The 16,524-nt window shown below is 40.0% G+C and overlaps 1 protein-coding gene across 7 annotated transcripts in view; it reads left to right on the top strand.

The window, feature by feature from the left end:
- TENM3 (teneurin transmembrane protein 3) overlaps positions 1-16,524 on the top strand; it is a 621,736-nt gene that overhangs the window by 558,686 nt on the left and 46,526 nt on the right. For 4 of the 7 annotated variants that reach the window (XM_043454043.1, XM_043454047.1, XM_043454050.1 and 1 more), the window contains 3 exons: positions 5,482-5,731; positions 6,436-6,456; positions 15,725-15,957. In XM_043454043.1, the coding sequence (XP_043309978.1) occupies positions 5,482-5,731; positions 6,436-6,456; positions 15,725-15,957 (504 nt within the window). The remainder of the gene's footprint in view (positions 1-5,481; positions 5,732-6,435; positions 6,457-15,724; positions 15,958-16,524) is intronic. The other 3 variants (XM_043454046.1, XM_043454048.1, XM_043454049.1) reach the window with 3 other exon arrangements.

Below are 16,524 nucleotides of genomic sequence, written 5' to 3' on the forward strand. Positions count from 1 at the left end.
ATATACAGGTACATTCCCATAGAGAGAGGAGCCTGGTGGGCTACAGTTCATGGGGTTGCAAAGTCACACACAACTTAGTGACTCAACAACTTTGCTAGAAAGACAGAACCCTAAGGTAACTTGCTCTAAAATAAAAGATACCAAGGGAACATTTCATGCAAAGATGGGCACAGTAAAGGACAGAAATGGTATGGACCTAACAGAAGCAGAATATATTAAGAAGAGATAGCACAAATACACAGAAGAACTTAATGATCATACAGAAAAGATCTTAATGACCCAGATAACCATGATGGTGTGATCACTCACCTAGAGCCATACATCCTGGAATGAAAAGTCAAGTGGGCTTTAGGAAGCACCACTACAAACAATGCTAGTGGAGGTGATGGAATTTCAGTTGAGCTATTTCAAATCCTAAAAGATGATGCTGTGAAAGTGCTGCACTCAATATGCCAGCAAGTTTGGAAAACTCAGCAGTGGCCACAGGACTGGAAAAGTTCAGTTTTCATTCCAGTCCCAAAGAAAGGCAATGCCAAAGAATGTTCAAACTACTGCACAATTGCACTCATCTCATGAAAGCAAAGTAATGCTCAAAATTCTCTAAGCCAGGCTTCAACAGAACGTGAACCAAGAACTTCCAGACATTCAAACTGGATTTAGAAAAGACAGAGGAACCAGAGATCAAATTGCCAACATCTATTGAATCATAGAAAGAGCAAGAGAGTTCCAGAAAAACATCTACTTCTGCTTCATTGACTATGCCAAAATGTTTGACAGTATAGATCACAACAAACTATGGAAAAATGCTAAAAATGCTTAGAGATGGGAATATCAGACCACCTGCCCTGCCTCCTGAGAAATCTGTATGCAGGTCAAAAAGTAACAGTTAGATCCGGACATGGAACAATGGACTGGTTCCAAATTAGGAAAAGAGTACGTCAAGGCTGTATATTGTAACCCTGCTTATTTAACTTAAATGCTCAGTTCAGTTCATTTCAGTCACTCAGTCATGTCTGACTCTTCGTGACCCCATGGACTGCAGCACGCCAGGTTTCCCTGTCCATCACCAACTCCCAGAGCTTGCTCAACCTCATGTCCATTGAGTCAGATGTATGCACACTACATCATGAGAAATGCTGGGCTGAGTGAAGCACAAGCTGGAATCAAAATTGGCAGGAGAAATATCAGTAACCTCAGATATGTAGATGACACCACTCTTAGGGCAGAAAGCGAAGAAGAACTAAAGAGCCTCTTGATGAAAGTGAAAGAGGAGAGTGAAAAAGCTTGCTTAAAACTCAGCATTCAAAAACCAAAGATCATGGCATCTGGTCCCATCTTGATGGCAAACAGATGGGGAAACAATGGAAACAGTGACAGACTTGATTTTCTTGGGTTCCAAAATCACTGCAGATGGTGACTGCAGCCATGAAATTAAAAGACACTTGCTTCTTGGAAGAAAAGCTAAGACCAACCTAGTCAGCATATTAAAAAGCAGAGATAGCACTTTGCCAACAAAGGTCCGTCTAGTGAAAGCTATGGTTTTTCCAAATAGTCATGTATGGATGTGAGAGTTGGACCATAAAGAAAGCTAAGCATCAAAAACCTGATGCTTTTGAACTGTGGTGTTGAAGACTCTTGAGAGTCCCTTGGACTGCAAAGAGATCAAACCAGTCAATCCTAAAGGAAATCAACCCTGAATATTCATTGGAAGACTGATGCTGAGGCTGAAGTTCCAATACTTTGGCCATCTGATGCGAAGAACCAACTGATTGGAAAAAACCCTGATGCTGGGAAAGATTGAAGGCAGGAGGAGAAGGGGATGACAGAGGATGAGATGGTTGGATGGCATTATGGACTTGATGGACATGAATTTGAGCAAGCTCTGGAAGTTGGTGATGGACGGGGAAGCCTGGCATATGCTGCAGTCCATGGGGTCGCAAAGAGTCAGACATGACTGAGCTACTGAACTAAACTGAAATTAAGTCTTACCATGCTAGTAACTCTCTGCTCTTCTCTTACAAATAGCCAAAGAAGGAGATTTCATAATCTTGTCAAAATTAGCTTTTGTCTCATGAGAGGTTTTCAGAGGTACAGAATGTTGAGTCAAGCATCCAATACAACTAAATAAATATTTAACTATGATTGAAGGCTACTTTTTCTGATTAATGTTGCTTTGATACTGGTTCTTTTTGTTTAAAAAAAAATGATCATTGGAGTTGAAGAGGATACATTTTAAACTTCTAAATGTGCTAAATCTAAATAGTTTCCAATCCAGGACTTGAACATTCTCTTCTCCAGAAGAGAATTGAATGAGTTAATCAGTAGTAAGAAAAGGACAAATCAGCAAAACCCCTCACATCTTTTCTGGCGCATAGCGGTGCTGATGCTCTGCTTCCCTTGCAGGTGTGTCCTGGACGTCAGGTTCGGTTCACTTTGCACCCCCTAAGGTTAGGGACAGAGCATATAACTAGTGCCACGTGTGATACAGACTTTGAAAAAGTGGGGTGTCCCAACCAAGGAGGTTGTCCCACATGTCCTGTCCGATCATCAGCAGTGTCTAAAGCAGTGGTGGTTTCCACCTCTGATGTTAGCCACGCGAGGCTTAACCTCAGTCTTTCAAAATGCAACGCCGTGTGCCAGCCATACCAGTGGCCACTCTTGATTGAATTCTCTACTGTTGTGACTTCCCTGGTGGTCCAGCAGTTAAGACTGTGCTGCGATGCAGAGAATGTGGGTTCAGTCCCTGTCAGGGAACTAAGATCCCACATGCCATATGGCACAGCCAAAAAATTGAAATAAATAAAGGATACGTTTTGATCATCGCTCCAATTATAGTTCACATAGTTTGACATATTGCTGTATTCTTCCTTTGTTGTGAAAGTTGCTCAGTCGTGTCCGATTCTTTGCAACTCCATGGACTGTAGCCCACCAGGCTCCTGTCGATGGGACTGTCCAGGCAAGACTGCTGGAGTGGGTAACCTTTCCCTTCTCCAGGGGATCTTCCCAACCCAGGGATCGAACCCAGGTCTCCATTGCAGGACTGATTCTTTACCATCTGAGCCGCCAGGAAAGCTTCCAGAAGTTCTTTATAAACAAACCCAGAGGAAAACCTCTCCGTGTGTTTTCATTATTATGAGATTTTAGGGTAAAGTTCATAACCAGTTAGCCACAGGATTTCACCCAAGAAATTATGAACCAGTAAAAAGACTACAAGCTGAGAGCTTCAGGAAAAACCGTATGTATATATTCAGCTCTCAGTGTAATATTCAGGAAGAGGAAGAAACTCATAAATATTCTGTGTGTGGATACATTTAATAAAAATACACACGCATTCTTCCAGAGAATAATAGATGGTTAAATTTTATTAAAATAACAGGTCAGATGTAAAAACTGACCCCAAATTCCATCCTCCCCAAAAAGTTATAAATGATAAAATATATATTATTTTAAAAGGCGAGGAAACCTACTTCACAGACTGAACTGAATGTGATTTCAAGTGTTATCCCAGAGCAGTGTGACAGGTAGTGGCTTTTCAAAGTGACGTGTGTCTAATTGAATAAACAAAGTGATTTGTAATCGTGACAAGGTGGACGAGCAATGGAAATACAGTAAGGAAGACAAGAAGGCAAAAACATAGACAGTGACAGGTGTTTGCGCAAGCACCCTGGAACATGGAAATAAATATTCTAATGTTCATCTTTCTATTCTGTCATAATAGAGGAGAATCATGAAAGACCAATCGTTCTAAGTAATGACTGAATGAATCAGATGCAGGCGAGCCATAGGCTGACTAGTAGGAGTTTCTGATGAAAATTCCAGAACTGGCTGTTCTAGGAAATTATAGTTCCATCACTGTCAAATAACGCAATCACAGAAAGATCTTAGGGATCATTAATGTATTCTTTGAATATTCAAGGCAAAATGCTTTTTGTCTGTTGTTATGATCAAGCCTTATTTAGATGATTTTCCCTAAATTTGAATAAACTTGTTTTTTCAGTCCTGGTTTCTTTATGTAAATTGGCCATGATTCTTACATCACCCATGTAGCAGAGCATTAGAAAAGTAATGGCAGAATTCACCTAAAATGTGCTGAGCTATAAGAGGAACACCATTATTCTGCTTTCTTCTTCACTTTCAAATTATCCCCAAATGGGAAGAAAAAACACTTTCTCAATCTTCCTGTTGGTACTTTCTTGGGATTGATTCTTTTAACAGTATATCTGTTTAAAAAAAATGTATAAACAGCAGGTGGTTTACAGATAATAACATATTGAGAAGTGTCTTGAACGTGTGGAACAATAATGGCTGACCATCCGGTTACATCATAGCAAAATGCAACCAGTGAACTATGTTTAATAATGGTAAATGAGTAAAATTGGAATCTCCACTCACATCTAGTTTCTCACTTTGAAAATATTTATTTAAGATTTTTTTCTCAGCTTTTCGTTGAAGACCAAAATGGAGCAGACTGGCATCTTGCCTTAAAATTATTGGTATTTTCATGTCTAAAAGCAAAATTCACTTTAAATGATAAACTGCCCTTCCCTATTTTGTAATGTGTGAAATTTTGAATAATTACATGTGCATGCATTTTCATATCAAGTTGAAGTATAAGCAAGAAAAATACTCTTTCACAGTATAGTCATATGTTAGAGGTTTGATATATATTTTCTAGCTTTGTTTTCTGTAAAGTGTATTTAATTTTTTACAAATCAGTAATAAACTCCTAAAGAAGAAAGTCATATTGTTGGTGCATATTTTTATTAGTTGGATTCATATGGAATGTTTTCAACATCATTTAACAATTAGGCAAACTTGCTGCCCCCTAAAGAACATTGTGGGAGACCTGGGTTCGATCCGTGGGTTGGGAAGATCCCCTGGCAAAGGGAAAGGCTACCCACCCCAGTATTCTGGCCTGGAGAATTCCATGGACTGTATAGTCCAGGAGGTCGCAAAGAGTCGGACACAACTGAGCGACTTTCACTTTAAAGAACATTGTGTAGAGATGGTTGTCAAACTTGGCTACATGCACATTAAGATCATCTGGAGAATTTTTAAAAATCTCAATGCAAGGCTGCCCTCCTCACCCCTCGCCCCCAGATCAATTACATCAAAATCCCTCAGGGTGAGATCCCAGCATGAGTAGTTTATACAACTTCCCTTCAGTTCCAACATGTAGCCAAGTTTGAGAGTCACTGATGTCCAGAAGTCAGTTTCTAATTTTTCTTGTTAGGCCTTTGTTTCTTTCACCAGACATTCTTTAAACCCATAATGGATAGCATTTTTTGCTCTCTCCTATATATCTTATTATATAATATTTTACACTGGGTCATTGAATGGAGCGTTTTCTGATAGAACTTTGGATAAAAGTTTTCCCAGTCCAAATCGAAAAGGCACCAAACTGTGGCTTCTGTACTGAACCTGTTGACTTTTCATCTTTACTCCTTTTATCATAAGAAAAACCCATTTTATCTCTTCCAGGTATCCTCTACAAGGGAAACGGGGAGAATCAGTTTATCTCCCAGCAGCCCCCCGTGGTCAGCAGTATCATGGGCAATGGAAGAAGGCGCAGCATCTCGTGCCCGAGTTGCAACGGTCAAGCCGATGGTAATAAACTCTTGGCCCCGGTGGCGTTAGCGTGTGGGATCGACGGCAGTCTGTATGTGGGGGATTTCAACTATGTTCGGCGGATATTCCCTTCTGGAAATGTAACAAGCGTTTTAGAGCTAAGGTATGTCTCTCCTTATTTTGGGGTTTCGATCATAGTGAAACATGCTTTTATTTTAAAATAATGTTGCATATGGTGTACTAATTTATTTACTTAAACATACCTTTCTAGTGTTTAAAATTCTCCTTAGAAAGCAGTGAAATTCTTGGTTCAAATTTGGAAAAGCCCAACAGGTGTATATTGTGCCCTAAATGTATGAAAGAGTATAAAATAACCTAGTATATAAAATCTCACTGATTCCAGTGAATCTTCTATACTCCAGTAAGCTAGAACTATGGGTTTTAAATTTCTTTAGTTATCTTTCGAAAAACCTTGTGATATAGGGTTTCAACCTTCAACTTTGGTTGAAATTAAAGCATAAAGTATTTTCCTACAGTATTAGAACATAACAGTAAACAAACAAAGCCTATAACTTTCAACTAGAATATCAAATCTTCAAGTCGGGTTAACTCATTAACCATAATGCCAGTAGTTAGAATAACAAATTGTTATTTTTGCTTTGTTCATTTAAGTGTGTTTATCAAAATCATTCTGTTCTATAAATTGTTTTGATAAGCCTTGACCTACAAAATTCATTTCCAGTGTTAGTTCTGCTTAAGTTAGCAATTTTCCATAAAATAATTAAAATCTCAGTATTCAGTTCATTATATAGAAACCTTTTCTAACTATGCTTTTTTTCTCCACCCTTTTTATCTGCTTCCACCAAGAAATAAAGATTTTAGACATAGGTAAGCATCTTGCTTAAAGGTTATTGTGTATTTTTGAATGTCCTTTGTATGTGTCAACATGACTCTCTGACATTGTTTTCTAAGAACATTTTATCATGAGAGAGGAAATTCAGCAGCAGAGAACATCTGAGGAATGAAAATTGCACAAATGAACTATTATGATACAGCATATTGCAAAGCCCATATTGTGCATTATAATTTGAAAAATATTTTTGAGTTGGCTAGCATTAAATTTTGTCGCAGAAAACCATTATAATGAGCATCTCTGTGTAACAAAAAAGAAACCTGTAAATTTCAGGTACTGACTATAAGCCATTTTGAAGAGAACAACGTTTGAAGCACAGTTGAGAGTTTGAGGAGAGTTCAGTTTGACCAATAGCCCGGCAGATCTGCTTTATGGGGCCCAAAGCTCATTCAATTAGGGGGACTCAGTTAAAGAAAAAGAACCTAAAGATGGTTTACATTGGCAAATTTTTTAAAACATAAGATCCCATGAACATGCTGCCTGGGGCCCTTGCACTTGGAAGGAACTCATACAAGTGGAGGAGACCTAAAGGTTAAGCTTTACTGACTTCCTGGTAAATTCATGACTGCTGTAGTCTAAACTGTGTATTTAAACCCCATTTAAACTGTATATTTTCCTAAGTTGAGAGAATTAATAGATTTGAGTTTTAAGAAGTAGTGTTTCCACTGACATTATTATGGAGGAAAAGACTTTCTTCAGGGCTCAGAATGAATGTCATTGAAGCAAAAATATAGGCTCCAAAGTTTCCAGATTCCATTTGCTCTGTGCACTTAGTTAAGAAGGTACAGGAAAGTTTTGTATGATGTATGGGCACTTTTAACTGAGAAACTTTCCCTGAGGACAGCAAAAAAAAAAAAAAAGTCGGGGTTGGGGGGGATATGTTTGAAAGGAAAGCTAGCAAAAAGAAAAAAAGGCAAGATATATTGGACATGATCAATCTGGTTTGGCCATTAAAATAGCTAATACAATGATATTGCATAGAAATCAATCCAACTATCACTAACGTGATAGTTAACGTGAAGTCCTTGAGATGAATAAATCCATGTGATTTAATTAAACCTTTGTGCAGAGATTGACAGCTAGGAAATAAAAAACAAAGGTCAGGTGAAAGGTGTGTAGCTGTCACATACCCATACGACCCATATCCACAGTCCCAAGACCTTCACCTGGGCTCCCCTGTTGATCTCACACTATCAACTAGTAGCCCAGCCACATGCAGAAACTAGCACGGAATTTCTCCAGACTTCTGAGCATGAAAAGCTCTGCTGTTAGAAACCACAGCTGAATATCAAAATTGTTCTGGCCTGGGCTTTTTAGTAACTGTGGAGAAGAGAAGACGAGCTGGTGTGTACACCAACTACATGCAGAAACGCTGGAGGCGATACAGAAAAAATGATCAAAACAGCCACCTTTTTAACAGGCTGGGCTGTTCACACCAGGCACAATGCCAGACACACAGCAGCCCTGCAAGGTTACTAGGAACTAAGAGGGGCTCGAGGAGGTTATGCCTCTTCCCCCAAGGTACACAACTAAGAAATGGAGGACAGAGATTTGAACCAGTCTGGAAAAGCATGTTCTTTACACTACACCACATCAGTTCAGTCCAGTTAAGTTGCTCAGTCATGTCCGACTCTTTGCAACCCCATGGACTGCAGCCCGCCAGGCCTCCCTGTCCATCACCAACTCCCAGAGTTTACTCAAACGCATGTCCATTGAATCAGTAATGCCATCCAACCATCTCATCCTCTGTCATCCCCTTCTCCTCTGGCCTTCAGTCTTTCCCAGCATCAGGGTCTTTTCAAATGAGTCAGTTCTTCACATCAGGTGGCCAAAGTATTGGAGCTTCAGCTTCAACATCAGTCCCTCCAATGAATATTCAGGACTGATTTCCTTTAGGATGGACTGGTTGGATCTCCTTGTTGTCCAAGAGACTCTCAAGAGTCTTCTCCAACACCACAGTTCAAAAGCATCAATTCTTCAGCACTCAGCTTTCTTGAGAGTCCAACTCTCACATCCATACATGACTACTGGAAAAACCATAGCCTTGACTAGACGGACCTTTGTGGGCAAAGTAATGTCTCTGCTTTTTAATATGCTGTCTAGGTTGGTCATAACTTTTCTTCCAAGGAGTAAGCATCTTTTAATTTCTTTACACTATACCACATAGTCAGTTTTCATCTGTCCAAGTGGCCAGGTTTCTATAGGCTAATTCCCTGGATTTATAAAAAGCTAGATTTATTTCACAATCATTGGATAAATTATGTAGAACTGCCATCTCTCTAGAAAAAAACCTGTGAGATTAGAGCTACATTATTAACAATACTTTGTACAATGAACTCCTTCTGTACTAGCACGTGATGTTTGGCAGTGATGCTCATTGTAACCCCTCTCTCATGATCCTTCTCTGTACGCTATCCCTGCTAAACATGGACTCTTGCATTTGCTTTATGTGCCATCCGTGTAAAATACAATGGTTTAGGTTTTAACTTGATGTCCATCTTCATTAAGTCTGTGTTGACTGATCACTTACCATGTGCTGGGTTCTTGGACAGATTGTAGTTATTGAGACAAAGTCGACGCTCTCAGAACTCTCAACCCAGTAGGGAGAGCAAGATGGACATGTAATAGACTAAATAACATCATCAATATCACTCTTTGACACCTAATCACATGGCTTGTGTTTCGAGAGTAAATGTGTGGAGGCTTCCCTGGTGGCTCAGATGGTAAAGAATCTGCCTGCAGTGTGAGAGACCCAGGTTCGATCCCTGGGTCAGGAAGATCCCCTGGAGAAGGGAATGGCAAATCACTCCAGTATTCTGGCCTAGAGAATTCCATGGACAGAGAAGCCTGGCAGTCCATAGGGTTGCAAAGAGTCAGATACAACTGAGTGACTAACACTTTTTCACTCTCTCTGTGAAGGGAGAGATTAGGGGGAGATAGGAGTATATTTAGGGAAAGTTTCCTGGAAGGTTGATACTTAACGCAGGTCTAAAATGAAATCTGCTGACACAGAACAACCAGGAGAAAGGAGAGCAGTCATGAGGAAAGAATATAGAACAAGTCGAGTTACTTGCTCAGAAAAGATGAGTGGGACACGTTCTAAGAGAAACGCAATCCAGTTAAAAATTATGGTAACATCAAAATGACCATGTTGGTAGTAATGAGAGATCAGTAGGAAGGCAGGCTAAGGTCAGAGAGCTCAGGGCCTTGATGCTCTAAGGAGTTACTGTCCGGTCCTGCAGAGTAGCAGACAGTGGGGAACCGTGGTCTGATGTTGAACAAGATAGCAGCATCTCAGAGTGGCCTTTTAGCAAGATGAATCTGGTGTCAGTGTCCAGGATGACTTGAAGATCAGTTGGGAAGCTGTTATGTGAAACCATGAGATGCTAGGTACCTGAAATAGTCTGAGGAATCATGAAGGAATCAGCTGATAAGAGAAAGGAAGGCAGTGAATGGACACAGTGTGTGTGTGATGAGAAAGGGAAAGATGTAGGAAAAATTAAAAAACAAGGCTTTTAAGTCCGCATCATCAAACAGATGATAATAATCATTGAAAAAATTAGGGATTCATTTGCTGAGTAACTAATTTATCAAAATTGATATAACAAAACCAAGGTATTTCGGCTCATCAGAGCTTCTTCATTTAGCTTAAAAAATGAAAATTCTTTACAGATGCTTCTTCCTGTTTACCTACCAATATCATCTTCCTTCTATCAGATGATAGAATCCTACCTAGGCTTCCCCGGTGACCCAGCAGTAAAGAATCCGCCTGTCCATGCAGGAGACACGGGTTCAATCCCTGGGTCAAGAAGACCCCCTGGAGAAGGAAATGGCAACCCACTCCAGTATTCTTGCCTGGAGAATCCCACGGACATAGGAGCCTGGCGGGCTGCAGTCCGTGGAGTCACAAAGAGTTGGACACGACTTAGCGACTGAACAGCAACAAAAGGATCCTACCTGGCTTTCTCCTTTCCCCACTTTCCTGGCTAGCATAAAAGTAAGGAAAGGCTCAGGAATAGGTGGTAGGAAGAAAAAGGAAAAATATGTCTAAATATGTAAAAATGAACAGGGAAGTCAGTTATTAATGATGAGGTAAAGTAGAAAAATGAATGTTCTCCTTTTCCTATGCTTCATAGCATATCAGCAGTCTCATTAATTGGACTGATGGGGCAAATAATATGTTGAATAATAAAATAAATATAAAAGCATTCTTAATATTTTAAAATTCAGAGTATTCTGTCATACCCAAATGTATTAAGTATTTGTCAGGATATTGTATCAAATCACATTGTCTAGCTATACTTTTATGAATTGATATAAATACTACCCAACATATTAAATTTTTTACATAAATGAGAGCTTCCAAAATGCTTAGAAAATAAGTTTTTTTATATATGTTCAACATTTCCCCCTATGATGTTGCTAGTATGTTTGCTAACAAACCCCATTTGTAGGTAGTAAATTTTAGCTCATTCCTGATCCAATTCTTTAAAATTCCAAAAATAAAGGAAACTAAATTCATTAATTAATACCAGCCAAGGGGCATTTAAGCATGTAATTCTAAAAATCAACTTTGTGAATTTTATATTACCAATTAAAAGATCAAAGAAGTGTCAGTCACAGGTCTGTGAAATTTAACAGATTAACGTTTAGATACAAAACTCTAAAAATTTGATTCAGTGCTTCTCATTGACTTAATAGTTAAAAATTAAGCAGGCATAAAAATACCACATCCCAAACCCAAAGCCTTGCTTGCAATAATATAAACAATCTTTTGTTAGCCAGAAAATCATAGTTTTATACATTAATATAATTTATACTCCTTCAAACACTCTGTGTTCCAAGGGCTGTGGTACAGTTTCCAACTGAGAAGTTTTAAAGTGTAAATATCTGTGCTATAGCTTGGGCTCCCCTGGTGTCTCAGATGGTAAAGACTCTGCCTGCAGTGCAGGAGACCCAGGTTCAATTCTTGAGTCGGGAAGATCTCCTGGAGGAGGGGATGGCTACCCAAACCAGTATTGTTGGCTGGAGAATCCCATGGACAGAGGAACCTGGCAGACCCATGGGGGTTGCGAAAGAGTCGGACACAACTGAGCGACCAACATTCTACAGCTTGTCCTTTGCAAATACTTTTCTAGTCTAAGAAGCCTGAATTACGACAAAATAAATGAGCAAACCTAGTCTGCATTTACCACTGGATCTGTCTAAATCTATAATCTAATTAAGTAAGACGTAGAGAAGACAGCTTGGATCTAGACAGTTCAAGGTGAGTTAAGAGTCCAGGCACAGTACAGTATAGCACAGGTTCTTAACTTGATCTCAGCCTCTTTGGTTTTGATGCTGTTGGTCAAGGTCTCAATGTTATCGTAAACCTTTCTGAAATAAAAAGATCAGCCAGTCACCCAAGAAGGTTATTGTATATGGTTCTGCTAAATAGAGATTCCCCCAATCTATGCCTTTGGGAAATTTCCTGCACCCTAGTTGCCAGCATCTGACAGTTGGCAGTCATCATAGCCTCACATTTTCTTTTTTTTTTTTTTAGGATATCAGCATCTTTATTTTTTTTTCTTTTTTTCATTTATTTTTATTAGTTGGAGGCTAATTACTTTACAATATTGCAGTGGTTCCTGCCATACATTGACATGAATCAGCCATGGATTTACATGTGTTCCCCTTCCTGATCCCCCCTCCTGCCTCCCTCTCCATCCCATCCCTGTGGGTCTTCCCAGTGCACCAGCCCTGAGCACTTGTCTCATGCATCCAACCTGGGCTGGTGATCTGTTTCACCCTTGATAGTATACTTGTTTCAATGCTGTTCTCTCAGATCATCCCACCCTTGCCTTCTCCCACAGAGTCTAAAAGTCTGTTCTGTACATCTGTGTCTCTTTTTCTGTTTTGCATATACGGTTATCGTTACCGTCTTTCTAAATTCCATATATATGCGTTAGTATACTGTATTGGTCTTTTTTTTCATTTATTATTATTAGTTGGAGGCTAATTACTTTACAATATTGTAGTGGTTTTTGTCATACATTGACATGAATCAGCCATGGAGTTACATGTATTCCCCATCCCGATCCCCCCTCCCACCTCCCTCTCCACCCAATTATGCTCCACCTCAATTCCTCTTGGTCTCCCAGTGGCCACCAGGCCCGAGCACTTGTCCTCATGCATCCAGCCTGGCTGGGTGATCTGGTTCCACCATAGATAATACACATGTATTCGATGCCTGTTCTCCTCTTCGAAACATCCCCATCCTCACTTCTTCGACAGAGTCCAAAAAGTCTTGTTTCTGTACATCTGTGTCTGTTTTTTTGTTTTTCTGTTTGCGATATAGGATTTGTCCGTTACCTATCTTTCTAAATTCCATATATATGCGTAGTATTGGCTGTAATGTTCCTTTATCTTTCTGGCTTACTTCACTCTGTATAAGGGGCTCCAGTTTCATCCATGTCATTAGGACTGGTTCAAATGAATTCCTTTTGACGGCTGAGTAAAATTCCATGGTGTATATGTACCACAGCTTCCTTATCCATTCATCTGCTGATGGGCATCTAGGTTGCTTCCATGTCCTGGCTATTATAAACAGTGCTGCGATGAACATTGGGGTGCACGTGTCTCTTTCAGATCTGGTTTCCTCAGTGTGTATGCCAGAAGTGGGATTGCTGGGTCATATGGCAGTTCTAATTTCCAAGTTTTTTAAAGGAATCTCCACACTGTTTTCCATAGCGGCTGTACTAGCTTGCATTCATTCCCACCAGCAGTGTAAGAGGGTTCCCTTTTCTCCACACCCTCTCCAGCATTTATTGCTTGTAGACTTTTGGATAGCAGCCATCCTGACGGGCGTGTAATGGTACCTCGTTGTGGTTTTGATTTGCATCTCTCTGATAATGAGTGATGTTGAGCATCTTTTCATGTGTTTGTTAGCCATCTGTATGTCTTCTTTGGAGAAATGTCTGTTTAGTTCTTTATAGCCTCACATTTTCACAGGAGATACATCACTGATGGAAAAGCTCATCACCCGTTTGTACCACCACCCCAGCCCCACCAGTGCTTTGGCTTTGCAGGAACTTGGAAGGGCAGGAACCAACACCCCCTTCAGAAAACTCTGCTTAAATCAGGTGTCCTTGAATCCCAAACACATCATTCATGCTACTCAGAGCTTCTTGCCACCAGCCTGTCAACTGAAAATTTCCACACTCACTTTTTTTTTCTTTGAGGGTTTCAGTACAGATCCCCCTTTTTTTTTTCATTTAAGGGAAACTGGGACCCAAGAAGCAGCTCTAATTTGCCATGGCAGGGAAAGGAGCCACTGTAGGGAAAGGAGCACGCTCTCATTTCCTGCTGTTCTGTGGGGAATATTTCCAGAGGCGAATGCTCTTCTCCAGGGCTGCATACGCCTCCACATTTGTTCTTCTGGACAATAGACTTCTGTGCAAAATTAGAGTCTTCACTTGATGGACATTTTTAAAGCCATTGGCAGATAGTGCTCGATTTAGAAATTTCTGTGTCTTCAAGGAAGGAGATGCTTCAGGACAGAAAATATAAAGCATCACTTTGGACCTTGTCTTTTTACCATTCCACTGGAATAAAAGTGATGCCAATAGATGCAAAGCTTATGACCCGAATGTCTATTATTTTTGGACCAAGAAAACTCATGCCCTATAGCTAAAGAGTATATTGCTGCTACTCAAGCAGGCATCTCAGAAATCTGTTGTTTTCTGCTCAAAATGAGGGGCATCATGAAAAAGTATGCATTTTTCATTTACCTTTAGCCTCATTCCATTAGAAACAATTCAAACTGGATATTTTAAGAAGGATCTGCAGTGTTTTGATAGTTTTGACATTACAGAATAATAGCAAGACTAAAGAAACAATTTGACCTATTCAAGTTTAGAGAATTCTTTTTTCCTTATTTACTTTTTCAGAAGGCAAGTTTTAGTGTAGTTAACAATTATTACACTTCTACATGGGCTTGAGTCACAAGGCAAAAGACAGTGCAGTGTGAGAGGGGACAGGACGCACGTCAGTATTAAGAGCAGCTAATGCTTCCTAAGTAGGTGCTGTGTGGTCAGCACTGTTGTGAGGATTTTACTTGTACTAGTTCATGCAACTCTCTCAACAGCCTAGGAAATCTGCATCATTATCACGTTTACAGATAAGGGAGCTGAGGCAAAGTTAGCTGGCTTGCTCAAGGTCACACAGTTTAGTGATGAAGCGGATGATCAAACATGGGCAACGTGGTCCAGAGGTTATGCTCACATATACACAGCTGACAGGAAGATAAAATGTGTATGTATATGTTTACAACCAACTGTGTGATAATTAGTGTATCATCAGAGAGATAGGAAAGACTCGAGAATCTCACCAATGTCATGCCTTCCAAAATAGACCCAGCTTGATTGAGTTACGACTGTGTCACCGCTGTAAATACACATATCTGGAAGAGCGACTCTGCCAATATCAGACTGATTATTGGAGGGGGGAAAAAAAACCTCTACAAAATTTTTCTGAATGTTGTAATACTATGTAACTTTTCGCCTCAGTACAAAGTAATAAACTACCACATTAAGGAACACAGTATGTCTAAGTGCATTTAAGATTTCAGGCATCAGGACGTCTCTGGAGGTGGTTAAGACTCCAGACTCCCAAAACAGGGGGCAATGGTTCGATCCCTGGTTGGGAAACTAGGATCCCACATGCCGTAAAACATGAACAAAAAGAAAGAAATTTTTTTTTTTTTTTTTTTTCATTTTTGAAGCCAGGTGTTTTTGGTTTGATTGCAAGAGAAAGTCAGAGATTTCCCTACAGTGAGATGCAAGTAGAATCACTAGAATGTCATACTTCACTGAAGAGTTTGTTAGAGACCCCCTTTCCCTGGAATAATCCTTAAGCCTATCACTCAAGGGGTGTATATTAATGGCTTTGAATTAAACCAAAAATATTTCGAGAGCTTCCTTCTTTGTTTTAGGCTGGAAGCATATCGCCTTCTGAAGGGAATTACTTTTAAGACGGCTGTTTAATAAATTGTTACATCCTCAACAATAGACAAGGAAAAGAGTCACGTCAGAGATCGGCACCAGTTCTTTTAAACCATTGTGTACGGTGCTGTTCACTTTCTAGTCATTGATGAGGAGTCTCAGTTGATCACTAGTTTCTCATCATCTGTTTTATTTTGCTTTTAACTTCTCTGTTTCAGGAGTAACTTTTTTTGTGATGTTTCTGTATGGTCTCTTCTTACAGCAGCAACCCAGCTCACAGGTACTACCTCGCAACCGACCCAGTCACAGGAGACTTGTATGTTTCTGACACCAACACCCGCAGGATTTACCGCCCGAAGTCACTCACGGGTGCCAAAGACTTGACTAAGAACGCCGAAGTGGTGGCAGGAACAGGGGAGCAGTGCCTTCCTTTCGATGAAGCCAGATGTGGGGACGGCGGGAAGGCTGTGGAAGCAACGCTCATGAGTCCCAAAGGTACCGACCGGCGTTTACCAACTGGAGGATTTCTTTTCATTAAAAAATTAAAAGGTGGAAAATCCAGTTAGGGCCTGGTTGTGTTTAATGCTGAGTTCACATTTTCCTCTAAGCTGTGTTCTGGACAGCCATTTCACATCTAGTATTTTGGAAAGCCATTTAGTGTGAAATGGCTAAAATCCTAAAGTTGATTGTACAGTAAAATCAACTGTAGGTTGGTTTTACGTGCTTGGCATTTTTTATTATCATACCACTTTTCTCAACTTTTCAAGGAATCAAGCAACTACTCAGTATCATTCAGGTCACATCCTTTTCAGCTTCAGGGAAGTGTCCACATTCTTTCATTGTCCTGGAATTTCTTTGTCATGAATGAGTCCCAAGCCTCTCTGAGAACCATCACTAAGTGACCCTATTAGCCCTCACCCGGTTTGGAGCTACTAAACTTTTGTTTCTATGCCATGGGAAAAAAATGCTTGCTGTGATGAATTTCTGGAGGTAACAAGGGCTAAAAATTCTATGTGACAGGGGCCTCTAGCTTTTAAGTCAGTCGGAACTGACTCCTTCTTC

Source organism: Cervus canadensis, chromosome 31 (assembly GCF_019320065.1).
Source record: "Cervus canadensis isolate Bull #8, Minnesota chromosome 31, ASM1932006v1, whole genome shotgun sequence".
NCBI lineage: Eukaryota > Metazoa > Chordata > Mammalia > Artiodactyla > Cervidae > Cervus > Cervus canadensis.